General features: G+C 33.6%; 1 protein-coding gene and 2 long non-coding RNA genes across 3 annotated transcripts; 2 read left to right on the plus strand and 1 right to left on the minus strand.

Annotated features, from left to right (window-relative positions):
• Nucleotides 1-122: 122 nt before the first annotated feature.
• On the plus strand, nt 123-3,415 carry LOC113734538 (uncharacterized). The gene is made up of 3 exons (XR_003459324.2): nt 123-567; nt 2,884-3,035; nt 3,166-3,415. It is a non-coding gene; the product is annotated as an uncharacterized lncRNA (long non-coding RNA).
• A 4,076-nt stretch (nt 3,416-7,491) lies between these two features.
• Nucleotides 7,492-8,825, plus strand: LOC113734911 (uncharacterized). The gene is made up of 2 exons (XR_003459458.2): nt 7,492-7,783; nt 8,110-8,825. It is a non-coding gene; the product is annotated as an uncharacterized lncRNA (long non-coding RNA).
• Nucleotides 8,826-13,448: 4,623 nt separating this feature from the next.
• On the minus strand, nt 13,449-15,324 carry LOC113734539 (crocetin glucosyltransferase, chloroplastic-like). The gene has a single exon (XM_027261125.2). The coding sequence runs from the start codon at nt 15,132-15,134 to the stop codon at nt 13,686-13,688; it is 1,449 nt and encodes a 482-aa protein (XP_027116926.1). The 5' UTR covers nt 15,135-15,324; the 3' UTR covers nt 13,449-13,685.
• Between the last annotated feature and the right edge of the window lie 912 nt (nt 15,325-16,236).

Here is a 16,236-nt window from a genome sequence, read left to right on the forward strand (position 1 = left end):
TTGAGTATCTAAAAAGCTGGTCTTAGATATTGTTGAGTGGCTACAAAGAGTCACTACAACAAAGAGGGGAATTAGCTACAAAATTTTTTACGAGGAGCAGACAAGTCAACGCTATTAATGTGTGGATGACGAGGAACAGAGCATATCCTCACCAAATGCTGGAGACAGCTTGACTTTTGCTAGCACTATGACTTTCCTCGCTTAACATCCTTGCCAAAAAGAAAGGCGGGAAGCTTCCCTCCAAATTGTAGTCATAGTGGCGCCAAGGCTTTTTGGTACTCGTGAGAATTCATGCAGTTCCACGCTGATGTACCGCACTTGGTGAGGACAGGTTCTCGCCGATCTGTATTTGACCAATAGCAAGAAGTGGTTCTATTCTTGCTAAAATAAAAATACAACCAAACGTTGTAGTTTTAAGAGTTAAGAGGCCTTTGAAAAAGGAAAAGAAAAAGAAGAAACAGAAGAGTAAAGTGCAGATGCAGGAAGATAAATGCCACCAAGTTCGTTGATTTCATTCTCTTTCCCTTTTAATTTCTCTGAATTCTCTCTCTAACAATTTGTAATCAGGTGCGCTTTTTCTTCTTCTTTTTCTTCTTCTATTTTAAGATCAAGGCTAGATATGTAAAACTTTACTTGTTATTTTTATTGCGGTTACTAATTGTGTCTATGTGGTCCTCTTGAATTTAATAATCGATTGCTACCATGTGAATCCCATAAGAATCTGATTGAGTTTTCTTTGCTACCTATCATCCTCCGTGTTCATGTTTATAATATTTGAGTTATTCACTTCTTTTAACACATTTGGCATGTTCAACAAGTCAGGATTCTTGTTTTGTGCTTCTTTATGGTAGAACCATGTTCATTACCTTTGTAACCTTTTTTTGCTTGTATGATTTTATATCCCTAATCCTTCTTAACTTGTATAGGAGTTGTGTCTTTAACATGGTATGCTTTTGTTGAATAAGTGGTTAAATTATGGTCTGCTATATCATAGAAGATAACAATACTTTCGTATCATTAGCTATTGTCCTTTTGGACAATTTATAGGTTTGGCCTTATCGTTAGTAAAGGCCATTATTCTTCAACTACTGAAAGCATAGAAATAAAAAGTTCCAGTCCTCAGAGATGTCATTTTGAGTAATAGTAGTTTTGTTTTACTAGTAACATCCAATGATATCTTCAAGATTTAGAATAGCGCACTACTAAAATGAGTATTGAATAGCACTAATCGGAACATGACAAATGAGAAGATATGTAGATTTTCTAGCTGATTACATTCACCCAGTAATTCATTGCCAACCAGTATTTGGATTGAAATTGCATTTGTTCTGGTGCATACCTTGTTGATTATAGGATCTTTTGTCAATCTGTGTATGTTTGTGGTCCTTCAAGTTGGCTGAACTTAGATGCAGAAGGCATGACGAATTTGACTATCAGTACTTTACACAACGACATTAATCTCAAGGCTTAGTTTCAAAGGAACAAAGACACAATTCAAAGTAACAAATGAGAAAATAACTCTGCTGCAAAAACATTTTTGTTTTTCTCTATAAAAATTTGACAAGGCCTAGAACTCTCAGGATTTCTTAGCATTCTCTACAGAACCATACATCTATCCAAACCTGGTTGATTTGCCACCTCCAAAATGCGTCCTGGACTTGAAAACAAAGATGGCATTTGGGTCCTTGACATCATACATCCTAGCCAATTTCTCCTTCAACTCAGCCTTGGAAACATTAGGCCTTCGAGGATGCAGAACATCAATGATGAATTGTTTTCTGGAAAGAAGACGATTGGTCATGAACTTCCTAGTAAGAATAGTCACCACCTTGTCCGCCATTTTTCTTGCCTCCGGCGCCGCCATTGCTTCCGCTCTTTCTCCTCTGAATGGGCGGTTGGTTGGGGAAGCGACAGAAGGGGAACGTAAAAGGCTTTCTTACAATAATCAATGTCCATGAGGGTCTTGAATTTTATAGTAATAGATTGATGCCAAGTTAATCCCAGAGCAATCTTGCTGAGTTTTCTTGGCCATGATTCCATGTTCACTCTTTAAAAGATAGGGAGTGTAATTGATCAAATGGGGGAGCCAACAGCTTCAACGTCTTCAGTGTTAGAGCAATGGATAAATGCTGCTAGTCCTTTCAATGAATCAGTTGTGGCATTTTAATTAGCATTATCTTGTGTGAAAAACAGGACTTCTTTTTTCTCTCTCTCTCTCGACTTAATTAGAACATTTCTTTAGCTGTTTCACCGCTGAGCTGGGTGAGGAATTGGTATGGTGCCATAATAGCACTGCTTTCTTGAAGTGATATCGCTGCTCTGTTTTTCCTCTGTTTCTAGCCGTGTTTCCAACAACTTCTTTGGAACTCTCCAGTTTTTACAGCTTGTGTTTCTGTCAGCCGTTTCCATGACTAGTTGCAGATGTAGCTTCTCTTCTCACAATCCAAAGCCCCAAAATCCAAACACCCCTCGCCCCCCACCCCAAAAAAAACTCCTGCATGAATGCATGCAGCTTGGTAGGTGGACAAGTGCATGAGCATGCATGACATCTTTCAGCAATAATAATGACTTTCCATCGTTGTATCATCATTCTTTCAAACAATTTATTGGTGATGTCACCAATTTGTGCTTCTGTGTGATGATGTTAGTACGAATCTCAATTAATATGAATGCATAGAGTCAGTCCTCTGTTATTTCTAGTAATACACTATGACAAAATGATGAATGGATGTGATGCAAGTTATATGTGATTTTGGAAAGCAAAATATGGGTAGCCAAATACATGGGAAGTTTTAGTGCTGAGAAATGCAGTTGAGGCACAATGGTTTTAGTAAAAAATTTCATTATGTGGAAAATCTCTTACATTAAATTTTTGTTTTGCAGGTTTATTTTGGAGATTTTGGATGGAAATAGGCTGTGCAATCTAGAAGGAGCCACTTGAGCTTGAATTGTTTTTGAAGTTTGGCTAGTTTTGGATGTGGTAGATGATAAAATATTTTTGAAGCTAGGCTTATTTTTGTTTAAAAGGAGTAATGGTATGTGTTTTCCTTGCTCTATGTGGCAATTTGTCTTCTTGACAAAAGTCCTGTAATTCAATTCTAAAAATGCTTGCAGTTAATTTTTTGCTTGAATTTAGCTTGTTAATATGTGATTTTTCTGGTGCAGGTTAACATTGCGAATTTGGAAATAGGTTGCAATCTGGAAGGCACCGTGAAAGTGTTTAAAATGTTTAGGTGGCTTGTTTGGGATGTAATAGGTGACAAGACCTTTTGGAAGCTCAAGTTTGTTTTAAACGGTGGTTATTTTGGAAAGGCACAATTGCTGTTCATGTATTTTTGAAGTAATGACTTCAACTTTTGGTCATGCATAGGTGCTGAATTATGATTAAATGTCAAACGTCCCTTTTTCCATCCTAGTTTATGCTTATTGCTTTTTTTAGTTTCAATTTTGCATTTTATTGTTTTTTATTAATCCGTGTAATGAAAGTGGGAAAGTCTAACAATATGTAATACAATTGCCCAAGATTTTTGGAACTTGGAGATTCATATAGACCAAATACTTTAAATCAAGCGTATTTATGGGTTTTGAATTTTATATCTACCAGCCAAACAATGCAGGCATGGAAAAAGTGTTACACAGGGGGCATTAGCTTTCACAACTCTGTCAAAGAACTTCAAATTTCATGAAACGGTTGTTATGTACTTCCTTTGTCCGTAGTTGTTATCATATTTTTACTTTATTGATGTTCCAAAATAAGAGTCGCTATTTCAAATTAAATACATACTTTTCAATTTTGCCATTTGAAAAAGTTTTTTTTTAAATTTCGATACACTTCTATTAAAACAATATTTTGAATTCAAAGGATATATATGTAATTCATCAATGCCACCTCATCTAAATATAATGATTACCATATCTCCATATAAATTTGGATTCCCAAAAAATGACTCTAATATTAAGATTGAGGGAGTACTTTAGAATCTTGTCACTTAACATGGAAACAAGGGGAAATGATATCACAAATAATATTGAAAAATTAATTAATCTATATATGCATTGGTATTTGACAAAATTGGAATATAGTTCAAAGTCACATTTATTATTTTGGTCTCAAAACAATAAAAATGGAGTTGGTTACAATGATTAATACTCAATGAAACTTCTAAAGTACTTTATTTCAATCAATTTTGTAATTAAGGAGAGATTAAGCCTATTACACAAGACTTTTTTCTTAATAAATAAATTACATACTTTCGTAACAATTCAAGAATCAATTGATAGGCACTGTGAAGCGCTTGTTACACGAAATTCTTTTTATAAACTATGATTAAAATGTCATCATAAAAATATGAGTTTAGAAGAATAACACATATAATTTAAAGTCACATTTGATATGTTGGTATTAGAATAATAAAAATGGAGCGGTTTACAATTATTAATACTCAATGAAACTTCCAAAGTACATTATTTCAATCAATTTTGTATTTGACTAGAGATTAAACCCATTACACTAGCCTTTTTTCTTAATAAATGAATTACATACTTTTGTAACAATTCAAGAATAAATGGATAGGCATTGTGAAGCACTTGTTACACAAAATTCTTTTTTATAAACTACGATTAAAATTTCATCATAGAAATATGAGTTTAGCAAAATAACACATATAGTTTAAAGTCACATTTGTTATGTTTGTATTAGAATAATAAAAATGGAGCGGTTTACAATTATTAATACTCAATGAAACTTCCAAAGTACATTATTTCGATCAATTTTGTAATTGATGAGAGATTAAACCTATTACACAAGACTTTTTTTATTAATTAATGCATTACATACTTTTGTAACAATTCAAGAATAAATGGATAGGCATTGTGAAGCACTTGTTACATGAAATTCTTTTTATAAACTACAATTAAAATTTCATCATAGAAATATGAGTTTAGCAAAATAACACATATAGTTCAAAGTCACATTTGTTATGTTGGCATTAGAATAATAAAAATGGAGTGGTTTACAATTATTAATAGGGATAATTGCAGAAACCTCCCCCGAGGTTTCTGACATTTGCACTGACCTCCCCTATGGTTTGAAAAATTACACTGACCTCCATTGAGGTTACTAATCCTTTGCAAATTTAGTCCAAACGATTAAAATATTATTTTAGAGAGTGAAATTAGAATTTTGTGCTAGATTTGCCCTTTGTGCTACATATCCAATGAACGACAAAGTATTATAAATCAATTAACAATTAATAAACTTTAAGAAGTATAATTTACGGGCAAACACGCATTACTCATTTAAAGTATCGGCTCTTTACGGGTATTTTACTTTCAAATATTTAATTTATGATAAATATATCAATATTTGTAAATAAAATTCAAAAATTGTTATAATAATATTGTTGCAAAAAGGAAATCGATAGGTTATTTATTTAATATAAATTAATTTTTTTTAAAAAATGGTCCATAAAGTATTAATTTTTTATGGCTTTCATCTATTACACGAGTAAAGTATTCGCTCTTTATATGCATTTTATTCTGAATCATTTAATTTATGTTAAATACATAAATGTTTGTAACTAAAATTGAAAAAGTGTTATATTGATATTTTTACGGAAGAGAGATTGGTAGGTTTTGTATTTAACAAAAATTAAATATTTGAAAGTAAATACAAATCTGTATTTGAGCATAAATATTTGTATTAAATTAAATATTTAAAAGTAAAATACCCTTAAAGAGCCGGTACTTTAAATAGTTACCGGCTCTTTATAGGCAAACACGTATTATTCATTTAAAGTACCGGCTTTTTAGATATATTTTACTTTCAAACATTTAATTTATGATAAATATATCAATGTTTGTAAGTAAAATTCAAAAAGTGTTACAGTAATATTCTTGCAAAAAGGAAATCGGTTGGTTATTTATTTAATATAAATTAAATATTTTTTTAAAAAAGAAATAGCCCATAAAGTATTAATTCTTTATGGCTTTCATCCATTACATGAGTAAAGTATTGGCTCTTTATGGGTATTTTATTTTGAATCATTTAATTTATGTTAAATACATAAATGTTTGTAACTAAAATTGAAAAAGTATTATATTAATATTTTTACGGAAGAGAGCTTGGTAGTTTTTGTATTTAACAAAAATTAAATATTTGAAAGTAAATACAAATATGTATTTGAGCGTAAATATTTGTATTAAATTAAATGTTTGAAAGTAAAATACCCATAAAGAGCCGGTACTTTAAATAGGTAATGCATATTTGCCTATAAACTATATTCCTTAAAGTTTATTAATTGTTAATTAATTTGTAGTATTTTGTCATTCATTAGACATGTAGTACAAATGACAAATTTGGTAAAAAATTCTAATTTCACTCCCTGAAACAATATTTTAATCGTTTGGACTGAATTTGCAAAGGATTAGTAACCTCAGGGGAGGTCAATGTAATTTTTCAAACCACAGGGGAGGTCAGTGCAAATGTCAGAAACCTCAGGGGAGGTTTCTGCAATTATCCCTTATTAATACTCAATGAAACTTCTAAAGTACATTATCTCAATCAATTTTTTAATTGAGGAGAGGTTAAGCCTATTACACAAGACTTTTTTTTCTTAATAAAAGAATTACATACTTTTATAACAATTCAAAAAAATGGATAGGCAACATAAAGCGCTTGTTACACGAAATTCTTTTTTATAAATTATGATCAAAAGTTCATCATAGAAATATGAGTTTAGCAAAATAACACATAGTTCAAAGTCACAATACAAATAGATTTAAAAGTTGAGGAACTGGAATTACAAGTAATTTACTATAATTTCATAGATATAGTACATCCATATCAATTTTATTCTTTATCCTCGTATTTAAAACTTTAGAACAATTAAATTAAATAATCTAATTATTAACATTTATAAGTGTTTTATACAGTTACTTGAAAAGAATACTCATATATGAAATACATAAGAATTTTTGAATTATGCATATGGACATGTATTAGCACAAATATAATATAAATATTTATTGACTAGCACACTTGAAGGCATTCCTCTCATGCTATTTTATGCGTAGTTAAGTTCTTTGAAGTTTAGCAAAAATATAAGAGTGAGGAATAATTTCAAGAAATGGCAATTACATATCATACAACAAACCTCTATTTGAAAATTAAATGCAAATTTATCAAACTTAGTTAATTTGATTTGCTATATATTGAGAATATTTTGATTAGTTTCATTTTCTCATACATGATCTCTTTCAATTTTTATATACTTCTAACACTCAATATTCATTCTATATAATATACTCCAATTCTCCAATTCTTAGAAACTTTTAACTACAACACTTAAACCATCATAAATGTTTCAGAATTTAGGACACGCGCGCTTTATTCCCTCCAAGAATTTTATTTTTCCCGCAACGTCCTTCCGGCAAAATTTGAAGGCTCATTACAGCTGAGGGATAATACTATTATGTATATACATAGAAAGGCCGGCCCTCACTTATCTCTCTCAATTGATCGAGCACTCATATGTTCTTCTCTCAAAGGCCAAGATTGGTGGTTTTTAGTCCAAAAATTGAAGAACAGATGCGGGAATTGCTAAACGTGAAGGAGACCTCTGAGGAATTGCTAAAAAATGAAGGCCCACCTCCTGTCTATCTCCCAAGAATTGCAAAACGTGAAGGGGCTTAGGTTTTCTTGTTGTAAGAAAACCTCAGAGCAACTTCAATACTTCATCCATTTGCTTCAAATACTGTTAGATCTATATTTTGGTGCCATTTTGTGAGTCTGCATATCCTTCTTGTGCATTCTTATTACCATTATTTGTGTCAGATTTCTAAGATTACATTATTTTCCTCACAATTTTAGGAAAATTGAGTTCCAACCATTCTCTAGACTCTGTGAAGGTAAATTATGTGGGTTTGTGCTTAACATCAAAGATTGTAGTTTTCGATTGGTTGAGGTTTAAGCTAACAACCTATGATTTTCATCTTGTTTCCTGGTTGGTTGAGGTTAACTTCTCTGCTTTTCCTAGTTGGTTCAAGCCCCTGTTTTCATATGCAATCAGTAAATTTCTCCATCTAATCTAATCTTCCCTTTTTGTGCAGCTCAGCTACTCTAAATCTGTTGATGGCATTTGCAACTGGAGGATATGCTGCTATGTAGAGGGTTACACAGTTGAACCTGGATTTCACAGAGCACAGCAAACAAGGTGATAGATACCGTGATCTAGCTCACCATGTAGACGAGACTCTTGGATTTATGACTGCTGCTGGACTTCCAATTGACCATATCAACGGTGCTTGCTTCTACCGTATCAATGGTCTATTACTAAATTGGATTCCACATCTGGCTTGTACTGCGATTGTTAAGCCCATTTCCTTTGGTTCGATGGTTCTCATGTTGAAACACCATCAAAGCTCCTTGTGGTCTAAAGACTCTGCCTTTTGATGCTACAGGGCGGAAGTAACAGCATTCTTTGATGTCCATAAGCAGGAAGGCAGCCACCCTGGGAGGAGTCCATCTACAGATGCCTGGCCAAAATGTGACAGAATGCATTGGTGGATTGCGTACTATGACCCTTTGATGAACTAAGCTCGCGCTACCACACACATTGTGATCCTAGGCTTAATGCTTCTCAATCACTTGAACTTGCATTTATCATGGCTGAGCGACTGAGAAAGAGGCGGCTTGGATCCCAAAAGTCAATAGCATTTTAGATATTCTAGAATGATTTTGAGGGCGTCAATTATGTCTGTACCGTTCTGCATCATATGCTTCTCTGTATCAATTTATACAACATGTTTGTTTCTCTATTTATAAATATACCATGTATTACTCTGTCAATAATGGTAGAAACTGATGGTTTCAGATTTTGATGAGACAACAAATAAACCAAAAGCTTTTCTCCCCAAAAAAACAAAAAAGCTATTTGCAGCTAAATTTTCTAACAAAACCACTCCATATATAATTGGCTCAAGGAATTAAGATTAGCATATTAAAATGGGATTAAGAAATGTTCACAACAGCATTAGAGGGGAACATTAGAGAGGAAACTTTCCTGGCCAAAAACGTTTTACTGGTATATATATGGGGGATTGCAGAATTGTCAAAAAGTTCCTTGCCAATTCTATGTTATTGGTGAGGGCGCACTAATTTCCTCACAAAACACCTTGACTATTTGCAAGGAACCACTGCTTTTTGTGGGGAGTTTTCTATTTTAGTGGAGAGGAAAGTTTTTCTCGCCATAGCATCCCAATAATTAGTGAGGAGGTCTGCCCTTGCTATTGATTTGCTCCATTAGTGAGAAAGGCAGCAGAATTCTCGCTAATAACTTTTAGCGAGGAGGTCTGCCCTTGCTATTGATTTGCTCCATCAGTGTGAAAGGCAGCAGCATTCTCGCTAATAACTTTTAGCGACGAGCATCTAGCGACAACCTTGGCGAGGAAGCATTTTCCTCGCTGAAATTCATTAGCGAGGAAGTCAAAACATTTGGCGAGAACTTTTGTTCCTTGCCAAATCCCTTTTTTGTTGTAGTGAGTATCTAATACGATTTGGAAGAATTGATAACTAAAACAAAGTTTCAAATCATATATATATATATAATAAAGTCGTATTCTCATTCTTATCGCTTTATGCTTTCTCTTTCCTATATGGCTTAACGACAGGGCAAGTGGTTTCAACATACTCTATAAAATAACCTACGCTCTTCCATCTCTCTCTTCTTTTGCCTTTGTTCATTTATTCCATGATTGTCACATTTTTTTAAAAAAAATAACCTATGCTATATATGGAGCTTATCTCTCTCTTTTTATAAGTACGAAATCAATTATCAATGTCTATCTAAATTAAATCACACACATATATATAATAAAGTTGTATTCTCATTCTTATCGTTTTATGCTTTCTCTTTTCTATGTGGTTTAACAACAGGGCAAGTGGTTTCAACACGCTCTATAAAATAACCTACGCTCTTCCATCTCTCTCTTCTTTTGCCTTTGTTCATTTATTCCATGATTTCCACCTTTTTTCAAAAAAATAACCTATGCTCTATATGGAGCTTATCTCTCTCTTTTCATAAGCACGAAATCAATTATCAATATCTATCTAAATTAAATTTCAAATATAAAACCGTTCTTATCATGCATGTATGACTTATAAAACCGTCATTAGCATTCTATCCTATATTCGTGGTTTATTATCATTCTATCATAATCATATATTTGCGGCTGCTTGCTCCTCTTTTGGTTTGTGAACTTTTAGGTATAACAACAAGGTATGACCCGTATAATTTCTTTAGCATGCACGCCTTTAGTAAAACTATTTTTTATTATCATCTGTTTATATTCTTATCAATATCTCTTTATTTCCTTATCAACCCTTATTTCCTATCCAAAGTAATGTACTTTAAACAACTTAAATTAAGATAAAAACTACTTTTAATATTCTTATCAATATTTTTTTATATCCTTATCAATTCTTATTTCCTACCTAAAGTTACGTACTTTCAGCAATTTAAATTAAGATAAAACTACTTTTAATATTTTTATCAATATGTCTTTATATGCTTATCAATTCTTATACCGACACATAGCCTCTTTATATGGTTAGGTATTTCTAGTGTAAGCGGTTGGTACATTAAAGCATCAATTTTGGGTTTCCACTCCTCTTGATTATCAGGTAAATCTTCCTTCGTTACACATTTTTCTCTTTTGAAAAGACATGTTCATTTTCACTTGTAAGAATTTAGTAACGTATCTTGAATTTTGTGTGTTTTGGTTTTATTTTCTATTTGTTTTGTATTAAGAGATAGGATTTAAAATAGTATTTTCATCGTAAGTTTTCATATAGAAACATGTTAGATGTTTCCACCGAATTGGACAACATTCATATGCTATAGGATGCATGTTAGATGTTTGTTAATTTGCTTTTGTTTCGTTTGTCCAAGGTACTGGGCTTGTAGCTGATGCTGTGGATCCTTACTCAGCGTATACTCCAAGAGTTGAATTTGTTATTTTCTCCAGCCTTTTTTTCCCAACCATATGTAAATCTGTTAGTCACTTTAGTTGAACTATCTATTCTATGTTTTTCACTGCTGTTAAACATTCATATTATAAGCATTTTGCATATGCCTCTTGAGTGATCATGAACTGAAAGGGGCAAATTTATTTTCGTACCTTTTGCGAAGACAAAATGTCTACTAAATTTTCATCTTGAATTGTGAGTGATGATAGGTTTTGTTGTCCAGAATTGTAAATACAATTTGTAACTACAATCTGGAATAGTTTCATCTTGAATTGTTCAATTTTATGGAAGTAAATGCTATTGTTGATTACGTCCCATGTTATTCTTAAATTTTTAATAATCAATTGACGAAGATATTTCTTCATAAATTTTGTATCTTTAGCTATTATTGCTGTTAGTTACTTTAGTTGAACTATGTTTTCTATGTCTTCCACTGTTGTTAAATATTCATATTATAAGCATTTGGCCTATGCCTCTTGAGTAATCATGAACTGAAATGGGAAAATTTATTCTGGTTCCTTTTATGAAATTTATGTATATTGGTGTCAACAAGATTTTCATGGGCATAATATATAGTCAACTAAGCCTACAAATACAATTTAATATAAAAGTATTACCCACTTTAATACATCAAATACCATAAATAGTCTGGCTAATTAAATGTCCAATATTTTATTTTAGCACGAGGAGGTAGATTTAATATAATATTTTACTTTCTTAATCTATAATATTTATGTATTGTCTTACACAATTTTGAATGTGATAAATCATTAATTTTTTTATACTTAGTTGTCCTGCTTTGCTATCATGCAGTGATAATGGAAAATCAATAAATGCTGATTTGTACGGATAAATGGAGGAGAATGTTCAAACAGAAGAAAAACGAAAAAAATTTCTGAAGAATAGAACATTATTTGATACTATTTACTGCAATTTTTATTTCTTTTCAAGTTTTTGAATGTTATGGTATTGTCGAATGTTATTTTTTTCATTTTTGAATTATTATTCACTGAATTAGATTTTCAAATTTATATTATAAGAATACTTTATATTATGATGCGCACATAGTAATATACTTAAGAAAGATTATACTAGAATATACATTAAGTTTGTATTTCATATCGACATTTTTATAAAATTGACTAAATAGTTTATTATTTTTTGAAGATTTCCGTTCAACGAACGGGTGCAAAACTAGTTCAATTTATAATGTAAAACTACTTTCCCATTTTTTCTCATATATGTAAATGAATAAATCTTATATATACTATCAATGTATACACTATTGTGGTTAGATGGATAACATATGCGCAAAATTTTGAATTTCAAATTTAAATTTTGCATATGTGTCATATATCTAACATTAATTGTGTATACATTGACAGTGTATACAAGATTAATCCTATATAAATATGCAAAATGCCATTTGTTCTATTTAACAAGCTATATGAACTTCATCTGTGAATGTATGCTTTACCATCCTATTTGCTAGTTGCGTTCGGGATGATGCAGAGTTGTGATTTATACACAGAATTATCATGTCAAATGCAGATTCAAAACTCCCTTAGCCTTAAGTCAAAATTTTATACATCACGTATATTTCTGATAAGCTTAACAATGTAACCACCCCTTTGGTTGGAGGGTTTTGCACCCCTCAAAAGAGAATGAGAGGGTAATGATTGTCATTGATGGTGTCCGGCACACTTTTTTTTTTTTTTTTTCGATAACTATAACATTTGTATAAATTAATTTATCATATTTTACAGAAAGAAAAATCTAAAGAGATTGTGTAAGGGACTAACAGATATACAGATCTGATTAGATCAAAAAAATGCTCTGACATCTCTTTTAAATTTTTTTCGCTGCAGATAAGGTTCGAACTCCTGATTTACCTCCCAAAAAGAAAGTCTCACTTTGGTGGCCATTAAGCTTTGCTCAGTGGTTGTTTGGTACACTATTATGGGCTTTTTCATTACCCAAAACTCATTACCGACCAGTTTGGACACTTTCACTCCTATCACCCACTAAGATAAAAAATAAAACAAAAACAAACCAGAAAACGGGAAGGAAAAGCCCAAAAGGATGACAGCCGCAGCATCTTCCATCTTGCCTCCAGTACTCCTGCTTCCCTTTTCTGTTTCATCCCAATCTCTCTCTCTCCTCCCTTCTTTCTTTCTCTATCTTACGCAACTTCTACTCTTTTCTCTCTCGCAAGTTATGGCGGTGGGAGGTGGCTGTGAAATGAGTTGGAGGTGGTGGGAGGTGGCAATAATAATATTTTTTTTTCAAAAAATCATTAACATTATGGTACCAGATTTTATCAAAAGGAATTTACACAAATCTATTATCAAGTGGAAGAAAAGGAAAATAAATTTTTTTATTCAAAAAGTCAATGAAATTATGGTAACTATCAAACACCAGATTTTATCAAAAGGAATCTACACAAATCCATTATTATTGAAGGGTCTTTCATAGTGATTATCATTGCTATTCCTTAGCAACAACCAATCGGGTGGTAATTTTTTCTTCAAAAGAGAAATAATTACATGGAGGCCCGGCGAACTCTACCATTTAAGATCAGTGTAAATCAGAGATACAAACACTAAGTCAATCCATCGAAATCCCAAAAACGAAGAACAAAAGATAGACAAATTTTAAATTATGCTACCAATCTACAACTGGTTTGACTCAGCTCAGTACCTTTTCCAGCCTCTTCAACATATGCTTTTATATTCTTGTCTGAAGATCCACCTTCTTGCGTTGCCTCCCTAGCCAATTCTTTCCATTTCATAGCATTCCTCCTCAATTCAATCCCTTTCTCCTCATCATCCATCACCGTCTCTATACATCTGTTGATCTCATCACTGTCAACTGTGCCATCTTCATTAGGTACAACCTTCACTCCTGTTTCCGAAACATCTTCTATCAACTTTGCGTTCGTTCCTTGATCGACCCAATGAGGAAATGCGATCACCGGCACGCCACAAACTAGACTCTCCAACGTTGAATTCCATCCACAATGCGTGAGGAAACATCCCAATGAAGGATGTCTTAGCACCTCAATTTGAGAACACCATGGCACTATCATCCCTTTCTCTTCCAATTCCTCCATGCAACTCAATCTATCTTCTTCTTTCTCTTCTTCTCCATCTTCCTTCGCTCTTATCACCCACAAAAATGGCCTTCCACTCTTCAACAAGCCGCTAGCAATCTCCTCCATTTGTTTCTTAGGCAGCCTCAGTAAACTGCCAAATGATACATAAACAACTGAGGCAGCAGGCCTTGAATTGAACCATTCTTTGTAATCTTCTGATTTTTGGAAAAGATCACCGCTGAAGGAAGTTTCTGATGGATCTTTCCCATCCAAGAATGCCGAGGGAGTCAGGGGTCCAATAGCAATCAAATTATAGCTCTCAATAGCTTTGAGAGCTTGAGGTTCCAGTGCATCAAACGTGTTGACAAGTACTTTTGGTTTTTCTTCTTCATCGAGCGTTTCAAATTGCCTCTTGAAAGCTGAAAGAACGGAACCGTATATAGCATCGCTAGAAGGTAGTATAAAGGACGGAAGGTCCTTGGCTTTCATCGATGGCAGGCCTGGAAACTGAATTGACCAAGTGGGGTCATTGCTGTTATTCTTCACGTCATCTTCATAGCCATGGAAGTAATGATAGAATATGTCCATAACCGTGGCAGGTTGAATCCAGAGAAGGGCAGATGGGATGTGACACTCACGCGCCACCGTCGTGGCCCAAGGACAAGGAAGTAAAAAGGTGCAGACAAGGCACGTTACTGGGCAGCCTTGGTTAGCACTAGTGTTGATGACATTTTTGAGGGCATTTGATCCATGTTTCTCCATCCCGGACATGTGCTCACTGTGACCTACACCCTTTGGCTGGAATCCGTCGTCATAACCGTCTGAAAAGGTTGCAAAACTTAGGCCTTTTGGGATGCTGCCGGAGGATTTCGTCATACGGCCGAGGGCAAAAACGCTGGTGGCAAAGGTCACTTGTATGCCCATTCTTAGGAGTCTTTTGGCAAATTGCAAGGATGGATTAATGTGGCCTTGGACCGGATAACTGACAAGGAGAATATGTCTTTGTTGAGGCATTTTTAGCAGCTTCTTGATTTTTCTTCTGGGATTTTAGGCCAAGAATCTAAAATTTTTCGAGAGGTGGGAGCAAATTATGATATCAACAAAGGTATGAAGGAATTTTGAAGATGGTGGTCATTATGATTGTAGGAATGTGTTTGTTTGTGATTTTGAGGTGACAGTGGCTAAGTCGTGTGTAGGACGCATCTGAGTGACGTTGATATATACAGCTTGTGTGGATACCAAGAATTGTTGGCCCAATGACGTTTGTGGTGACGATTTGGAGAAAAACACTGGGCAGTTTTGTTTAGTTCTCCTAGGAAATAATTGAGCAGTGGACATTGACAGTGTTAATCATCATTTTGTTAATCATTGTGATGCTGATTTTTCTATTGATTTTTCTTCTTTGACTTGCCTTGATAAATCTTGTGCCTTGATAAATCTTGTGCCTTGATAAATCTTGTGTCATGCGTCCACATAAGTTGGCAAGAACAAATCACTTTTTTACAACAGGTTGTGTGTTCGAATTCATTTTTTCGTAATATGAGAGTCGTGTTGATGAATTGTTTGTAAGTACTTTTGTAACTGACTCATGGTTCTGAAAGCTTGCCTTGATTAACGGTGATAATCGGAGTCGAATTTATTCAAATTTTTTATTACAAAAAAAAAAAAAAATCTTGTGTCATGCTACCTGCTATGTCTACGGTTACTTCCCATGTGTAGTAGTATTCACTATTCATGTGCATAAAGCAAATAGTTCTGAGTACCCGCGCGAGACGCGGGCTGTTTTAGGTCCGTGCATGATGGAACTTGTACACAGCCGCATCAACTTACGGGGTCCGAATTTGAAAGCTCGTACTTCCCTTTCTAGTACAGATTTCGAAAGCTAAGGGTGGAGTTGAGTCAATCTACTCGACTCGAGCTCGATATGTACTCGATCAGAAACTTGAGCTCGAACTCGCTTCATCGAGCTCGAGTTTGATCTCGAGCTGCTCGTTAGAGCTATTGAGTCGAGCTCGAGCTCAGAAATTTGATACTCGAGAGCTCGACGAGTTCTATCGAGTATCACATAAAAAAATTATATATAAAATTACTAATATAGGTAAATAAATTCTGAGAA

Source organism: Coffea arabica, chromosome 3c (genome assembly GCF_036785885.1).
Source record: "Coffea arabica cultivar ET-39 chromosome 3c, Coffea Arabica ET-39 HiFi, whole genome shotgun sequence".
In the NCBI taxonomy this organism is placed as follows: Eukaryota; Viridiplantae; Streptophyta; class Magnoliopsida; order Gentianales; family Rubiaceae; genus Coffea; species Coffea arabica.

Bases quoted from the DNA above. Each gene is read 5' to 3' on its own strand.
- LOC113734539 (XM_027261125.2), bottom strand. From the start codon at position 15,134: ATGCCTCAACAAAGACATATTCTCCTTGTCAGTTATCCGGTCCAAGGC.